Raw genomic sequence first — 14,042 nt, 5'->3', positions numbered from 1 at the left:
CCGTAAAAGCAAGTCCACTGAAACTGGTGGAGCCTGATGAGGCTCATTTCTGTGATTGTGTGCACTGAATTTGGTGCAGCCTGGTGAGGCTCATTTCTGTGATTGTGTGCACTGAATTTGGTGCAGCCTGGTGAGGCTCATTTCTGTGATTGTGTGCACTGAATTTGGTGCAGCCTGGTGAGGCTCATTTCTGTGATTGTGTGCACTGAATTTGGTGGTGCCTGGTGAGGTTCATTTCTGTGATTGTGTGCACTGAATTTGGTGGAGCCTGGTGAGGCTCATTTCTGTGACTGTGTGCACTGAATTTGGTGGAGCCTGTGAGGCTCATTTCTGTGACTGTGTGATTGTGTGCTTAGTTGTGTCCGACTGTTTGTGGCCCCGGGGGCTGTAGCCCACCAGGCTCCTCTGTCTAGGGGGTTTCCCAGGTAAGAACCCTGGAGTGGGTTGCCACTTCTTCCTTCAGGGGTTCTTCCCGACCCAGGGGTCGAAACTGAGTCTCTTGCATCTCCTGCACTGGCAGGCAGGTTCTTTTCTGCTGTACCACCTGGGCGAGGCTCATACTTGGAGGGGAAATCTTGGTCCTGAAGACAGAGCCTGTGTCAAACAGATAGCTAGCGGGAAGCTGCTGTGTGGCACGGGGAGCCCAGCTCGGTGCTCTGTGACGACCTGGAGGGTTGGGATGCGGGGCTGGGAGGGAGGCTCATGAGGGAGGGGAGATATGTATACACAGTGTAAACACAGAGCAGATTCACTTTGCTGTATAGCAGAAACTAAGGCAACATTGTAAAACATTATACTCCATTAATAAAGTTAAAAAAAAAAGATTTTGGAGGAGCAGTGGGACATAATGGCTGGAGTACAAGTTTGGACTCAAACAATGTAGGTCTAAATCTTGGTTTAGGCATTTATCAACTGTAGACAAATAACACCACTGTAAGGACTTTGATTTTTCTTATTCATAAGATGAGAATAGTGAATATGTAATAAATACGTGTACTGCTACTACTGGACCCTCTTTAAGTGCCTAATTGAACGCTCCTAACCACCTTATAAGTAAGTTCACTTCTCATATCCACTATACAGATGTAAAAACAGCACAGAGAATTTGAATGACTGATCAGAACCGCACTGTGAACAGCAGGTTGGAGTTTACCAGTCTGGCTCTAGTCCTCGTCCTCACATGTGATAGTCTGCTGTCTTCTAGAGTTGTTGTGTGATCTGACTGAGAGTGTGAGAGATCATTCATGTTTTTCCCCAGCACATGACAGGAATGCAATAAATTATGGCTGTCATTATTACTATTATTGTTGTTGTTTTCAGTCGCTAAGTTGTGTCTGACACTATGCAACCCCATGGACTGCAGCATGCCAGGTTCCCCTGTCCTTAGCTATCTCCTGGAGTTTGCTCAAATTCATGTCCATTGAGTTGGTGATACTGTCTAACCCTCTCATCCTCTGTTGTCCCCTTCTCCTCCTGCCTTCAATCTTTGTCAGCATCATGGTCTTTTCCAGTGAGTTGCCTCTTCGCATCAGGTGGCCAAAGTATTGTAGCTTCAGAATCAGTCTTTCCAGTGAATATTCAGGGTTGGGTTTCTTTAAGATTGACTGGCTTGATCTCCTTGCTGTCCAAGGGTCTCTCGAGTCTTCTCTGGCACCATAATTTGGAAGTATCAATTCCTTGGCGGTAGCCTTCTCTGTGGTCCAGCTCTGACATCTGTACATGACTACTAGAGAAATCATAACTTTGACTAATGGTCCTTTGTCGGCAAAGTGATTCTCTACTTTTTAAGATGCTGTCTAGATTGGTCATTGCTTTCCTTCCAAGAAGCAAGGATGTTTTAATTTCATGGCTGCAGTCACCATCCACAGTGATTTTGGAGCCCAAGAGAAGAAAATCTGTCACTGCTAACACTTCTTCGTCTTCTATTTGCCATGAAGTGATGGAACTGGATGCCATGATCTTAGTTTTTTTAGTGTTGAGCTTCAAGCCAGTTTTTTCACTCTCCTCTTTCACCCTCATCAGGCAGCTCTTTACTATACTAAAGTAAGACAAAAGAAGGGAAAAGGTCTTTGTGACAGTATAGCACAGACTGCAAGGCCAGCCGGAGGGTTCAGAAGGTGCTTATTCATATGAAGAAACCTCTGTAGAGTTGAAATGTAAATGGCAGACATTTCCAGATGCTCTGGAACGCGTGGAGATGGGGCAGTACTGCTCCTGGTTGACAGCCAGTGTTGAGTGTTAAGGGCAGAGGAGGGGATGACTGAGAACTATCAGGTATGCCTCTGGCCAGTGACTCTTCTCAACACACAAGGATCATGCTAAGTGGAAGACACTCCCATGAACATACTCAGAGTGTGAAAAGGAAAGTGTCAGTCGCTCAGTCATGTTCGACTCTTTGTGGCCCCATGGACTGTAACCCACCAGGCTTCTGTGTCCATGGAATTCTCCAGGCAAGAATACTGGAGTGGGTTGCCGTTTCCTTCTCCAGGGGATCTTCCCAACCCCGGGATCGAACCTGGGTCTCCTGCATTGCAGGCATATTCTTTGCCATCTGAGCCACCAGAAAGCCCTAAACCTACTCAAAGCGCTATACAATTCCTGGGATCCAGTTCTAAATACCCTCACCTCCATGCCTTTCTCTTCCCACTTAAGAAGATGTGTTGGTGTACACACTGCTCTGCTATAACTGATTCTTCTTCAGTTTGCTAAGAAAAAGATAAATTATTCCTGAACTTCAGTACTTGTTGATACTGACAACTTACAGGGGGAGAAACCTCACGCTGGATTAGGAAATGAAGCCTTCGATTAAACAAGAAAAAAAAGTCTTGAAAATAAATATGAGTTCCAAGATCATGGCACTGAAAATAGAGTGGAACGATATTGAGACTCTGTCATTATGAATAGTTATAAATAGTTACAAAAGGTGGGAGGAAGCTGAAGAGACCAACCTGGCTCTCCCTTACAGAACTTTGGAAATTTCATATTTTAAATAGACAGGTCCAGGTAATGGAAGGTCAGGCACATGGCCGAAGGTGAATACACAGAAGCAGCATAAAAGCATAAGAACAGTGTGGAGAAGGCCCGAGGCCAGAGTAAACTGAGGTTTGGAAAAATGTAAAGAAAAACCGCAAAGTGTTTACGTTTTTAATTACATATTTAACACCAAGTAAGGAAGGGTAGTAGATCTGCAGCATAGAGAACTCTGTGTCATTTTACTGAGAAATGAGAGCTTCTTAGCTCTTATTTTGTTTCCTCCTTACATAGCAGGCAGATGGACCTGTCTTGCAATAAGAAAGAGTAGACCATATGTTATCATGATTTAAGCCTGTAGTAGAAAAGAACAATAGTGTACATCTGACAGCTAAGAATAAGATGCAGGTGAATTGCTTCCTAGCATCGCAGAGCTCCTTGAGAGATTCTCAAAGGTGCGGGTCTTAGGGCAATGTTTTTCAATGTGTTTTTCATTGTTGCACACTTAAGGACATTTTTCCCTGATTGTCTCTCCCCAGTTCTGTGAAATTTTAATATACAAGTATATTGTAATACTATCTATTAATGCAGAGCATCCCATAAAGGCTCTGATGCTGGGAGGGATTGGGGGCAGTAGGAGAAGGGGATGACAGGAGGAGATGGCTGGATGGCATCACTGACTCGATGGACGTGAGTCTGAGTGAACTCCGGGAGTTGGTGATGGACAGGGAGGCCTGGCGTGCTGCGATTCATGGGGTTGCAAAGAGTCGGACATGACTGAGTGACTGAACTGAACTGAACTGAACTGGCTATGGTACTGGGTTGGCCAAAACATTGATTCGGGTTTTCCGTAAGATGGTACGGAAACCTGAATTAGCTTTTTGGCCAGCTTAATAATATTCATAGTTAAGAGCTGTTCTCATGTCCTCCAGCAGCCAAGTGTTGCCCCCATGCATGGTGTAGAGGCTTCACAGAGGATATGAGGGAAGCCAAGCACCTCCACTTGGGCGTTGAGTCTCCTGATTTTCACACCTTAGAAGCACTTGCTTTGTGGAAATTATAAATTGCTTTAGTGTGGCCTCAGTATGTGATACACCAAGCAGTCTGCCCAATACCTTTCCTTAATCTTTCCACCATGATTAAGAAAATCAGGAATTTATCTTTATTTTTTTTCTTTTTAAAACTGTTTGTTTATTTATTTTTATTTTTTAATATAAATTTATTTATTTTAATTGGAAGTTAATTACTTTACAATATTGTATTGGTTTTGCCATACATTTTTTCTAATGATTAAATATTAACTTTTTGGGGGAAAGTAGGGGCAATCACCCTAGCAAGATTATGCTGTTGGTAGGGACCGTGGAGGGAAACACAGCTTTAGTCCTAGGCAAATGTTCTTAGTTTAATTTTTGAATTCTTTCATGACCTTCCTGGATGATTAAAGTTTAACGAGTATAGGAATATTCAACACATACGAAAGACTATGTTTTTTATATGCATACACAGATGCTGGGCTCTGCTGAACTGCTCATTTGTATCCGACTCTTTGTGACCCCAGGGACTGTAGCCCGCTAGGCTTCTCTGTCCACGGGATTTCCTAGGCAAGAATACTGGAGTGGGTTGCCATTTCCTCCTCAGGGGATCTTCCCAACCCAGGGATCGAACCTGCGTCTCTTGTTCCTCCTGCACTGGCAGGCGCATTCTTTACTGCTCTGCCACCTGGGAAGCCCATGCACTCATACACATGTGTATACACACATACATATGTTGGTATATCTGTATACGTATCTGCATTGTGTGTGTCTATCTACAAAATGCAACGTAATAGTAAAGCAAACACTGTACCCACATCTAATTTAAAACTAGAATATCATAATTATCTTTGAAGTTATCCACAAGTATCTCTCTGATTTCTTTCCAGATATTCTGAATTTATCATTCTCTGGGTTTTTTTTTTGCTTTTTCAAGCACTGTTTTATCACATATGCATGTGTTTGTAAAAAATTCAATTTACTAGTTTTTTGAGCTTTACCAAGGTGGTGGGGCTTCCACGGTGGCTCAGCGGTAAAGAATCCACCTGCAGAGCACAAACTGCAGGAAGAGCAGGTTCAATCACTGAGTCCAGAAGGTCCCCTGGAGGAGGACATTGTAACTAACTCCAGTATTCTTGCCTGGAGAATCCCATGAAAAGAGGAGCCTGACGGGCTCCAGTCCATAGGGTCGCAAACAGTTGGACATGACTGAAGCGATTTAGCATGTACTCATCAAGATAGTGATATTAATCACTAATACATGATTTAGTTTGTGAAAATTTTTTTCTCTTTTAAGAGTTAAACATGTTGGAAGTAATGGGGGTTCATTCTGTCATTTTTTTGGTCATATAATATTCCTCTGTGTGCTTTTTATCCATCTCCTATCTTCAGTTTTATGTTGAGCCACGCTGCTATGAGAATTCTATATCGTGTCTTGATGTGTAAGGGGGAGAGTTTTTCTTGAATTCCTAGGAGAACACATGTTCAGTCACTGGGCGATATATAAGTGAGTAAATACAAATGAATTGTATTAATACAAACATTTAAAAAATGTTTAGTCAAAAAATGAGTGTGTTCATGGATGATTTAATAGTAGACTTAGGGACTTCCTTTGTAGCTCAGAAGGTAAGGAATCCACCTACAATGCAGGAGACCTGGGGTCGATTCCTGGGTCAGGAAGATCCACTAGAGAAGGGAATGGCGACCCACACCAGTATTCTTGCCTGGAGAATCCCATAGACAGAGGAGCCTGGTGAGCTGCAGTCCATGGGGTCGCAGAGAGTCAGACGTGGCTGAGTGACTAACACTTTCACTTTTTACTAGGGCCTTCCCTACCAGCCCAGTGGTTAAGATTCAGCACTCCCAATGCAGGGTGCACAGGTTGAGTCCCTGGTTGGGGAACTAAGATCCCCAAATGCCATGTGCCCCAAAATTAAATAAATAAATATATATATATGTAGTAGACTTAGAATGATGTTATACAGAGGAGTCTTCTATTCCCAGAAGAGTTGGTGTTGAATAGATGTAAATTTTAAAAGAGTAATCTAAATCTACATCAGACATCCTAACTGTGAAGTTTGAGAGATCTCACAATCCAGTGCCAACGTAAGTCATAGTTTAACATTTTTTTCAAGGTTATGATACTCATAAGTTGTCTGAGATGATTTGGTCTTATCCCCTTTCAGAACAAAAGAGTTGGGCTATAACATTGTGACAAAGTAATGGCAGTAGTTGTTCATATCACACTTAAAAAACCCTTTTGTTCCTTTAGTAACACAGATACCTGTTCAAGCATTCTTCTAAGCTTCTTTTTTTGGCCTTACCACGTGGCTTGTGGGATCTTATTTTCCCGACTAGTGGTCTGAGCCAGGTCCATGGCAGTGAAAGCCCAAGCCTTAGCCACTGGACCCCCCCCAGGGGATTCCCACTTCTTATTAGCTTTTAAGTGTGGGATTATGTGACTCTTTGTGATGTAATAAACCCTGTTTTAACATTAGATAATGTTTTATTGTAAAACAGTGTGAAAATTCAGCAGATGTAGGTATGAACATACAAATGTGTATATATATATATGTGCATGTGTGTATGTGTATATATGTGCATATATACACATACACACATGTACATTGTACTGGAGAAGGCAATGGCACCCCACTCCAGTACTCTTGCCTGGAAAATCCTATGGACGGAGGAGCCTGGTAGGCTGCAGTCCATGGGGTCGCTAAGAGTCGGATACGACTGAGCGACTTCACTTTCACCTTTCACTTGCATGCGTTGGAGAAGGAAATGGCAACCCACTCCAGTGTTCTTGCCTGGAGAATCCCAGGGACAGGGAGCCTGGTGGGCTGCCGTCTATGGGGTCGCACAGAGTTGGACGTGACTGAAGTGACTTAGCAGTAGCAGCAGTACATTGTATACACATTTTTAACTTAATATACTGTCTGCATTGGTTGCTTGGAGGTTTATGTTCTATCTAGTAGTCTGATTTGCATTTTATTTTACCTTTTTTTCTTTAAAGTCTCAGACTCTCTGGCTCAATCAGTAATTCAACATCTAAGATGGATAATGCAGAAGGATCTTTTGGGGCAAGACGTCTTTCTAATAGGACCTCCTGGGCCTCTTCGACGCTCTATTGCTATGCAGTACCTGGTAAGCAATGAATTCTTGTGGATTCCTGAGGGTCTTAACTTTGACAAACTGTTTTGTGAAATAAATTAAGAATTTACAGAAATCTCAGGTTTAGTCCTTCCTTTAAAAATGTTGACATTGAGGGGTGATTTGTTTATAAAGCATTTGGAATAAATTATTCGCGAAATCAATGTACGTTTGCCTTTCATAGCTTTAGCAAATGTTTGTTCCAAGTAGAAAACCCTCCACTTCTAGTAGGAAAGAGATCCATCTAAATTCAAGTAATGAGTCGTTGCAAACAGTATCAGCAACTCTGAGATTAGAAAACACAGTGTAGTTTTATTCTCAAGAAACATTCTTTTATCTTTAGTCCACATTTTGAAAAGCCCAATAATTCTTCTGACTTTTGATGTTATATGGTCTCTAAAGGGAGCCTAAGGATTACAGAATCTCTCTTATGTGTTATGTGCACTCTTTTATTTTCTTTAAATAGATGAGAAAACAAGTTCACAGAGATTAGATAACTCACTCAGGCTTTATCCAGCAAGTCAATGATGGAGCTAGACTTCAGATCTCATATTGCTTTTCCTTTCTGATATGATATCCTCTGAAATGTTTGCAGTTCTCTGAGTTGAGCTGAAATATTCAAATATTCAAATCTCAACCGAAAAAAAAATTTGCAAGACTTTTTTGTATTACTTTGTCAGCATTAATAGGCATTGCTGTAATGATTGAAAGATGAACCCTCTCAGATGAAGTTGGTCTGTTCCAAAGATAATTTTTAGGATGAAGAGAAAAACCGTACTTAAAGGTTCCTTTTGTTATTTGGTACTAAATCATCGATTTCTAATTTATTGAAATATGCTTCATGTACTCTCTTATTTTAGTGGTGAGTTTATCTTGGTACTTTCAAAATTATGTAGGGCTGTAACGATGAAAATACCATGAACAGAACCTAACTCTGTTTAGCCCATAAATTTCATATCCCTGTTTGTTCCCTAGAATCAGTCTGTGAGGTACAGTGTGCCATTGTATTATTATCCTCACTTTATTAATACACAGTGCAAAAGTGTATTTGTCTTGTCTAAGAATGCAGAGTCAGCCACTGAGATTCCCAGGTCTAGAACCTCTTTAGTTTTAAATTGTGCATGCTACCTGGCTCATTTCAAAGGCAACAATATCTCACTTTGATTTTGTTTCTGACAAGTCTTTGAAGCTTGTTAGAAATGTGGAGTAGCCAGGCTAGGAGAGTATAGGGATCCTGTTGGCTGAAAAACGCAATTCAAGTTTATAAGTATAAACCTTGTATCTTAAAAAAACAACCGCCACCAAACTTTCAATTGTCAGAGCTGAGACAGCTTCAGGATTTGAAAATACATGTAAGAAAACTTGCTAGCCTAAGCTGCCTTGCAAATTCTGTAGTGGGTACTATTGCCAGTGTATTTAAAGTCTCTTTGTGTAGTAGTAGCCAGCGTGTTGTTGTTCAGTCACTCAGTTGTGTCCAAGTCTGCAACCCCATAGACTGCAGCACGCCAGGCTTCCTTGTCCTTCACCATCTCCTGGAGCTCGCTCAAACTCATGTGCATCGAGTCAATGATGGCCTCCAACCATCTCATCCGCTGTCGTCCCCTTCTCCTGCCTTCAGTCTTTCCCAGCATCAGGTCCTTTCTAAAGCCTTTAACTGTGTGGATCACAAAAAACTGGAAAATTCTTGGAGAGATGGGAATACCAGATCACCGTACCTGCCTCCTGCGAAACCTGGATGCAGGTCAAGAAGCAGCAGCTGGAACCAGATATGTAACAATGGATTGGTTCAATAGCCAGTGTAGATGACATCTCTAAAGGCAGAAATTTGGGGGCAAGCCTGTTGAATCAATGAGAAATTAAACAGAAATAACTGAATACTTATGTTAATTCATATTTCACTCATATAATAGGAGTTTTGTAGACAGTTTAAAATAACTCAACAGACCTCTGCTGCCGTCCCCATCTGCTGCTCCAGGTGAGCTTGTTGGTGCCACTTCTGTGGAGCAACAGCTGAGGAGACCTTGGTCTTGTCTTGGTTGATGAAAAGTCCCAGGAAACTGTCAGGACCGAGGATAACAACTCTGTGTGACAGTTCAGGGTGCTACTGTGATACAGTTTAATAGTACGAGGCATACAGCATTTGGTCAACCACTGTGAGTGTCAGGGATTTCCAGCGAGGGAGATCACAGTCAGTCGTCAGTGAAACAAGACAGGAAGGCGCTGCAAGGTGTTCCAGGAGCCAGGAGAGCCTGCTACTTTACTCCAGAATTGTGCTCTCACAGACAGTTCATTTAGAGAAACATCATTTGGTATCAGCACATCTTTACCATTTTGGTGTACATTTTCTCTTTTTAAAACTTTCCCCTCCTTTCCACATATTCCAAAACTTATGGGTGCACGGGAACAGGCACATTTTAAAAGAATAAGTGACAATAATAATGTATTTTTTCAACATCACTTGCACATAAGGTCAATTAAAAAAAAATCCCCTTTCACCATTAATGACATACTCATTCAACTTTTTTCTTTGTACTCCTCCAGTAAATTAATTTGTTCTTTCTGTTTAATAAAAACATATTACATGCCTTATTGGATTGGAGAATGTCACTGTTTTAAATTCAACGTTGTAAAACCAAGGATAATGTTAACAACCTTTTATACCTTGTTACATATAAGGAAAAAGGAATTTAGGGATAGATTAATTATTCTAAGAGAAACGGATTCTGGGTGGTTTCTTCTTCAAACCAAATGGTTTTTTTCTATATAAAATAATAACCTCCATTCCCCCTTCCCCCTTTTCATCTTTTCTCTCCTTTTCCCTTCCTAATTAGTTCTGTATTGTCTCTTTTTTTGTTGAACCAGTTATTGATATTTACCTTATTTTCACACTTGTTAAATGCTTAATGTATACATGGTAGGTAATCATTGGTTTATAGAGTAAATCAATTTAAAGCACCCTTAACAAAAGATGAACACTATTTATGAGATGACTGTCATTTATGTGAAAATCAAGTTAATAGCCAAATTATTACTCTTGATATTTGAAAAGAACTCTACAGGAGATATTATTATTGCCTAAGTAGTCAGTAATTAAGCTATAGATTATTGAGTACAGTAAAAGTTCTGAGAAGAGATACATATTTTGATTAACGTTAATTTGTTACATTTTTCTTAAAGCTGAGGCTCACAAGGCTTTCACCTAGAATTACATTTATTAATAAAATGCTCTTCTGTAGAGTGACATTGTCAGAATACCTGCCCCCAAAGCATATGTTGGGAATTTGATTTTATCTTAGAAACTTGATTTTATCTTGGGACCATTTCATTCTCTTCAGGAGCTGACGAAAAGGGAGGTTGAATACATTGCCTTATCAAGAGACACCACTGAAACTGACCTCAAACAGCGGCGAGAGATCCGTGCAGGCACGGCTTTTTACATCGATCAGGCAAGTGCTTATCACACTCCAACATGTGACTATTTACTCCCGGTCTTTAAGAAATTGATTTTTAAAGTAGAAAAAGAGTAGCTCACGTACTAGTGAAAAACAGATGGACCATGCCCTCTCTAGACAGATTTAATTTAGGTTTTTGGTTTCCCTCTTCTTGGAAATGCCTTGTTAGTTTACTACGAAATAAGAAACCATAGTTGAAACAAGTGGTTCTAAAATGTTAACTAAAGATTCATATGTTGGTTTCTTAATTTCCAATTGCTTCCTATTAACTGCCTATAAAACTTTGAGTTTAAAAAAAAATCGAATTGAGATTTCAATATAGCAAATTCTCTAGCACATTTACTAAAATATTCTCAATCTAAAGGTGAAGTACATACAGGTATATTAAGCATAGTAAAATTAGATTCATAATTCCAGGAACTACAGCTTTTTGAAGAGAGTTCATAGATGCAGGTTATCAATTAAAATAATGTTTTTTGAATATTATAGTGAAGCTTGTGGGTGCATGCATACTCAGTCATGTCAGACTCCTTGCGACCCCATCGACTGAAGCTGGTCTGGCTCATCTGTCCATGAAATTTTCCAGGCAAGAATTGAAGTGGTTTGCCATTTCCTTCTCCCAGGGATCTTCATGATCCAGGGATCAAACCCATGTCTCCTGTGTCTGCTACACTGGCAGGCAGATTCTTAACCACTGAACAGACTCTTTACCACTGAGCCCCTGGAAACCCCTATAATAAAGCTTGTACATTTTTTTCAAATATTTTACTTAAAATATTGAACATTGTTAGGAATGCCTGAGAAAAAAGGGCAGAGACTTCAAGCATTTCATAGAGAAAAGATTCAGACATTCAATAAATTCATGACAAGGTGCTTGAACTTCTTGTTTATAAAAATGAACATTAAAACAGTAGTGAACTGCTGTTTTTCTTTCACCTCTCAGAATTTGCTAATGTTCATTCTTGATGAGGAAGAAGGGATAAGGAATCAGCATTGCTGTTAATGGAACCATGGATTGATGTAATTATAAAGGAAAATTTGGTGATTATCTATCGAAAGAAAAAAATTAAACACGTTTGTATCCAACAGTAATATTTCTAGCAATTTTTCTTTCCAATATTATTCACACAAAACATGAAAACACATATCAGTTCAGTTCAGTCACTCAGTCATGTCCGACTCTTCGCAACCCCATGAACTGCAGTACGCCAGGCCTCCCTGTCCATCACGAACTCCCGGAGTTCACCCAAACCCATGTCCATTGTGTTGGTGATGCCATCCAACCATCTGATTCTCTGTCATCCCCTTCTCCTCCTGCCCTCAATCTTTCCCAGCATCAGGGTCTTTTCAAATGAGTCAGCTCTCCGCATCAGGTGGCCAAAGTATTGGAGTTTCAGCTTCAACATCAGTCCCTCCAGTGAACAACCAGGACTGATCTCCTTTAGGATGGACTGGTTGGATCTCCTTACAGTCCAAGGGACTCTCAAGAGTCTTCTCCAACACCACAGTTCCAAAGCATCAATTCTTCGGCACTCAGCTTCCTTTATAGTCCAACTCTCACATCCAGACATGACTACTGGAAAACCCATAGCCTTGACTAGACAGACCTTTGTTGGCAAAGTAGTGTCTCTGCTTTTTAATATGCTGTGTAGGTTGGTCATAACTTTCCTTCCGAGGAGCAAGTGTCTTTTAATTTCATGGCTACAATCACCATTCGCAGTGATTCTGGAGCCCAGAAAAATAAAGTCAGCCATGGTTTCCAGTTTCCCCATCTATTTGTCATGAAGTGATGGGACCAGATGCCATGATCTTAGTTTTCTGAATGTTCAACTTTAAGCCAACTTTTTCACTCTCCTCTTTCACTTTCATCACTAGGCTCTTTAGTTCTTCTTCACTTTCTGCCGTAAGGGTGGTATTATCTGCATATCTGAGGTTATTGATATTTCTCCTTGCAGTCTTGATTCCAGCTTGTGCTTCCTCCAGCCCAGTGTTTCTCATGATGTACCCTGCATATAAGTTAAATAACATATATAAACATATATACTAGACTGTTTATTGTAGCATTGTTTGATAAATCACATAAAACTTTGTGAAAACTATAATGATGTATGTTTAAGAGACTAATTAAATGAATCATGGTAGCTAGAATTATCTGTCACCATTAAAAAAAAGTGAGATGAATATTTATAAGTTGATAGCAGTCCAGAATATATTAATTGAAGTTGCAAGAAACAAGAAAAAAATACATAAATGTTTGTTTACGTGTTGAAAATTTCCAGAAGGAAACACAAGAATCAGTTAACAGAGTTTACCTCTGTGGAGGTGTGATCAGGCATCTGGGGCAGGGCAAGGAATAAGCTTCATAGTTCTTTAAATTTAAGCTTTCCCAGGAGTACACACTATTACTTTATAAGTAAAAGAGTGAAATTTTAAGAAACACCGAGTGAAGGAATTTTTGGAGACCAAAATGTTCACGTTGTCACGTAGATCACCATCTAGTTACAGAAAGAAAGCTGTACTTAGAGTGCAATGATTTGTCAGTCATTATCTTAAACAATGCTGATCAAACTTAGCATCCTATGGTGGGAGAATCTGAGTATTTTAGATTTCCAGCTATTAAAAACGTAATCCTTTGTGGATGAAGCACATGAGTACATTTAAAGAAATCCATTTTATTTGCATAATTCCAAAGACTCAGTTTATTTCTGATTATAAGTGGGAAAAAAATACCATGCTTGCTTCTTCTCTGTCATATTTAAATGACAGTAAGAGAACTGACTTTGTTTGACAGAGCATGGATTTAAAAACATATTTTTCAGTGAATTTTGTATTTGGATGATTGTTGCAATGCAGATAATAAGAAACAGAAAAGGATGTTTTTGTATGCTTATTATTTTAAAGACAGTTTAAAACTGGCTATGCAGAAATCTTAGAAATTGAGTTGCTTTAGGTAACCAAATGTATTGGTTAGCTAAAGATTTATTTCTTGAAGCATAATATAAATTGTTCAGATGAAACTCTGACATTGTATTCTCCCTACCATTCTAGAAAGCAAATTTTCAATTTATATCCCTGGTGGCTCAGATGGTAAAGTGTCTGCCTACAATGTGGGAGACCTGGGTTCGACCCCTGGGTTGGGAAGATCTCCTGGAGAAGGAAATGGCATCCCACTCCAGTATTCTTGCCTGGAAAATCCCATGGACGGGGGAACCTGGTAGGCTACAGTCCATGAGGTCACAAAGAGTCGGACACGACTGAGCAACATTTACTTACTTTATTTACTTACCATTTATAAAATATTTAACATGCTATAAATATGTATGGTAGTATTCTATACTTTCATGTTTTTTCTTTTTTATTAATCCAACTGATTATGATAAGCATCCACCTTTTACGATGCTGTAATACATTGGCACCTTCAGAGTCTGTGATG

General features: G+C 40.0%; 1 protein-coding gene across 1 annotated transcript in view; it reads left to right on the top strand.

Moving 5' to 3' along the window:
• The window catches only part of VWA8 (von Willebrand factor A domain containing 8), a 382,159-nt gene that overhangs the window by 33,559 nt on the left and 334,558 nt on the right, over nt 1-14,042 (top strand). The window contains exons 3-4 of the mRNA XM_068984307.1: nt 7,021-7,151; nt 10,493-10,603. Coding sequence (XP_068840408.1) covers nt 7,021-7,151; nt 10,493-10,603 — 242 coding nt within the window. The remainder of the gene's footprint in view (nt 1-7,020; nt 7,152-10,492; nt 10,604-14,042) is intronic.

This window comes from Capricornis sumatraensis, chromosome 12, assembly GCF_032405125.1.
Source record: "Capricornis sumatraensis isolate serow.1 chromosome 12, serow.2, whole genome shotgun sequence".
Classification (NCBI taxonomy): Eukaryota; Metazoa; Chordata; class Mammalia; order Artiodactyla; family Bovidae; genus Capricornis; species Capricornis sumatraensis.
Note: the sequence above shows the minus strand (reverse complement) of the source record. Positions and strands in the feature narration are given on the sequence as shown.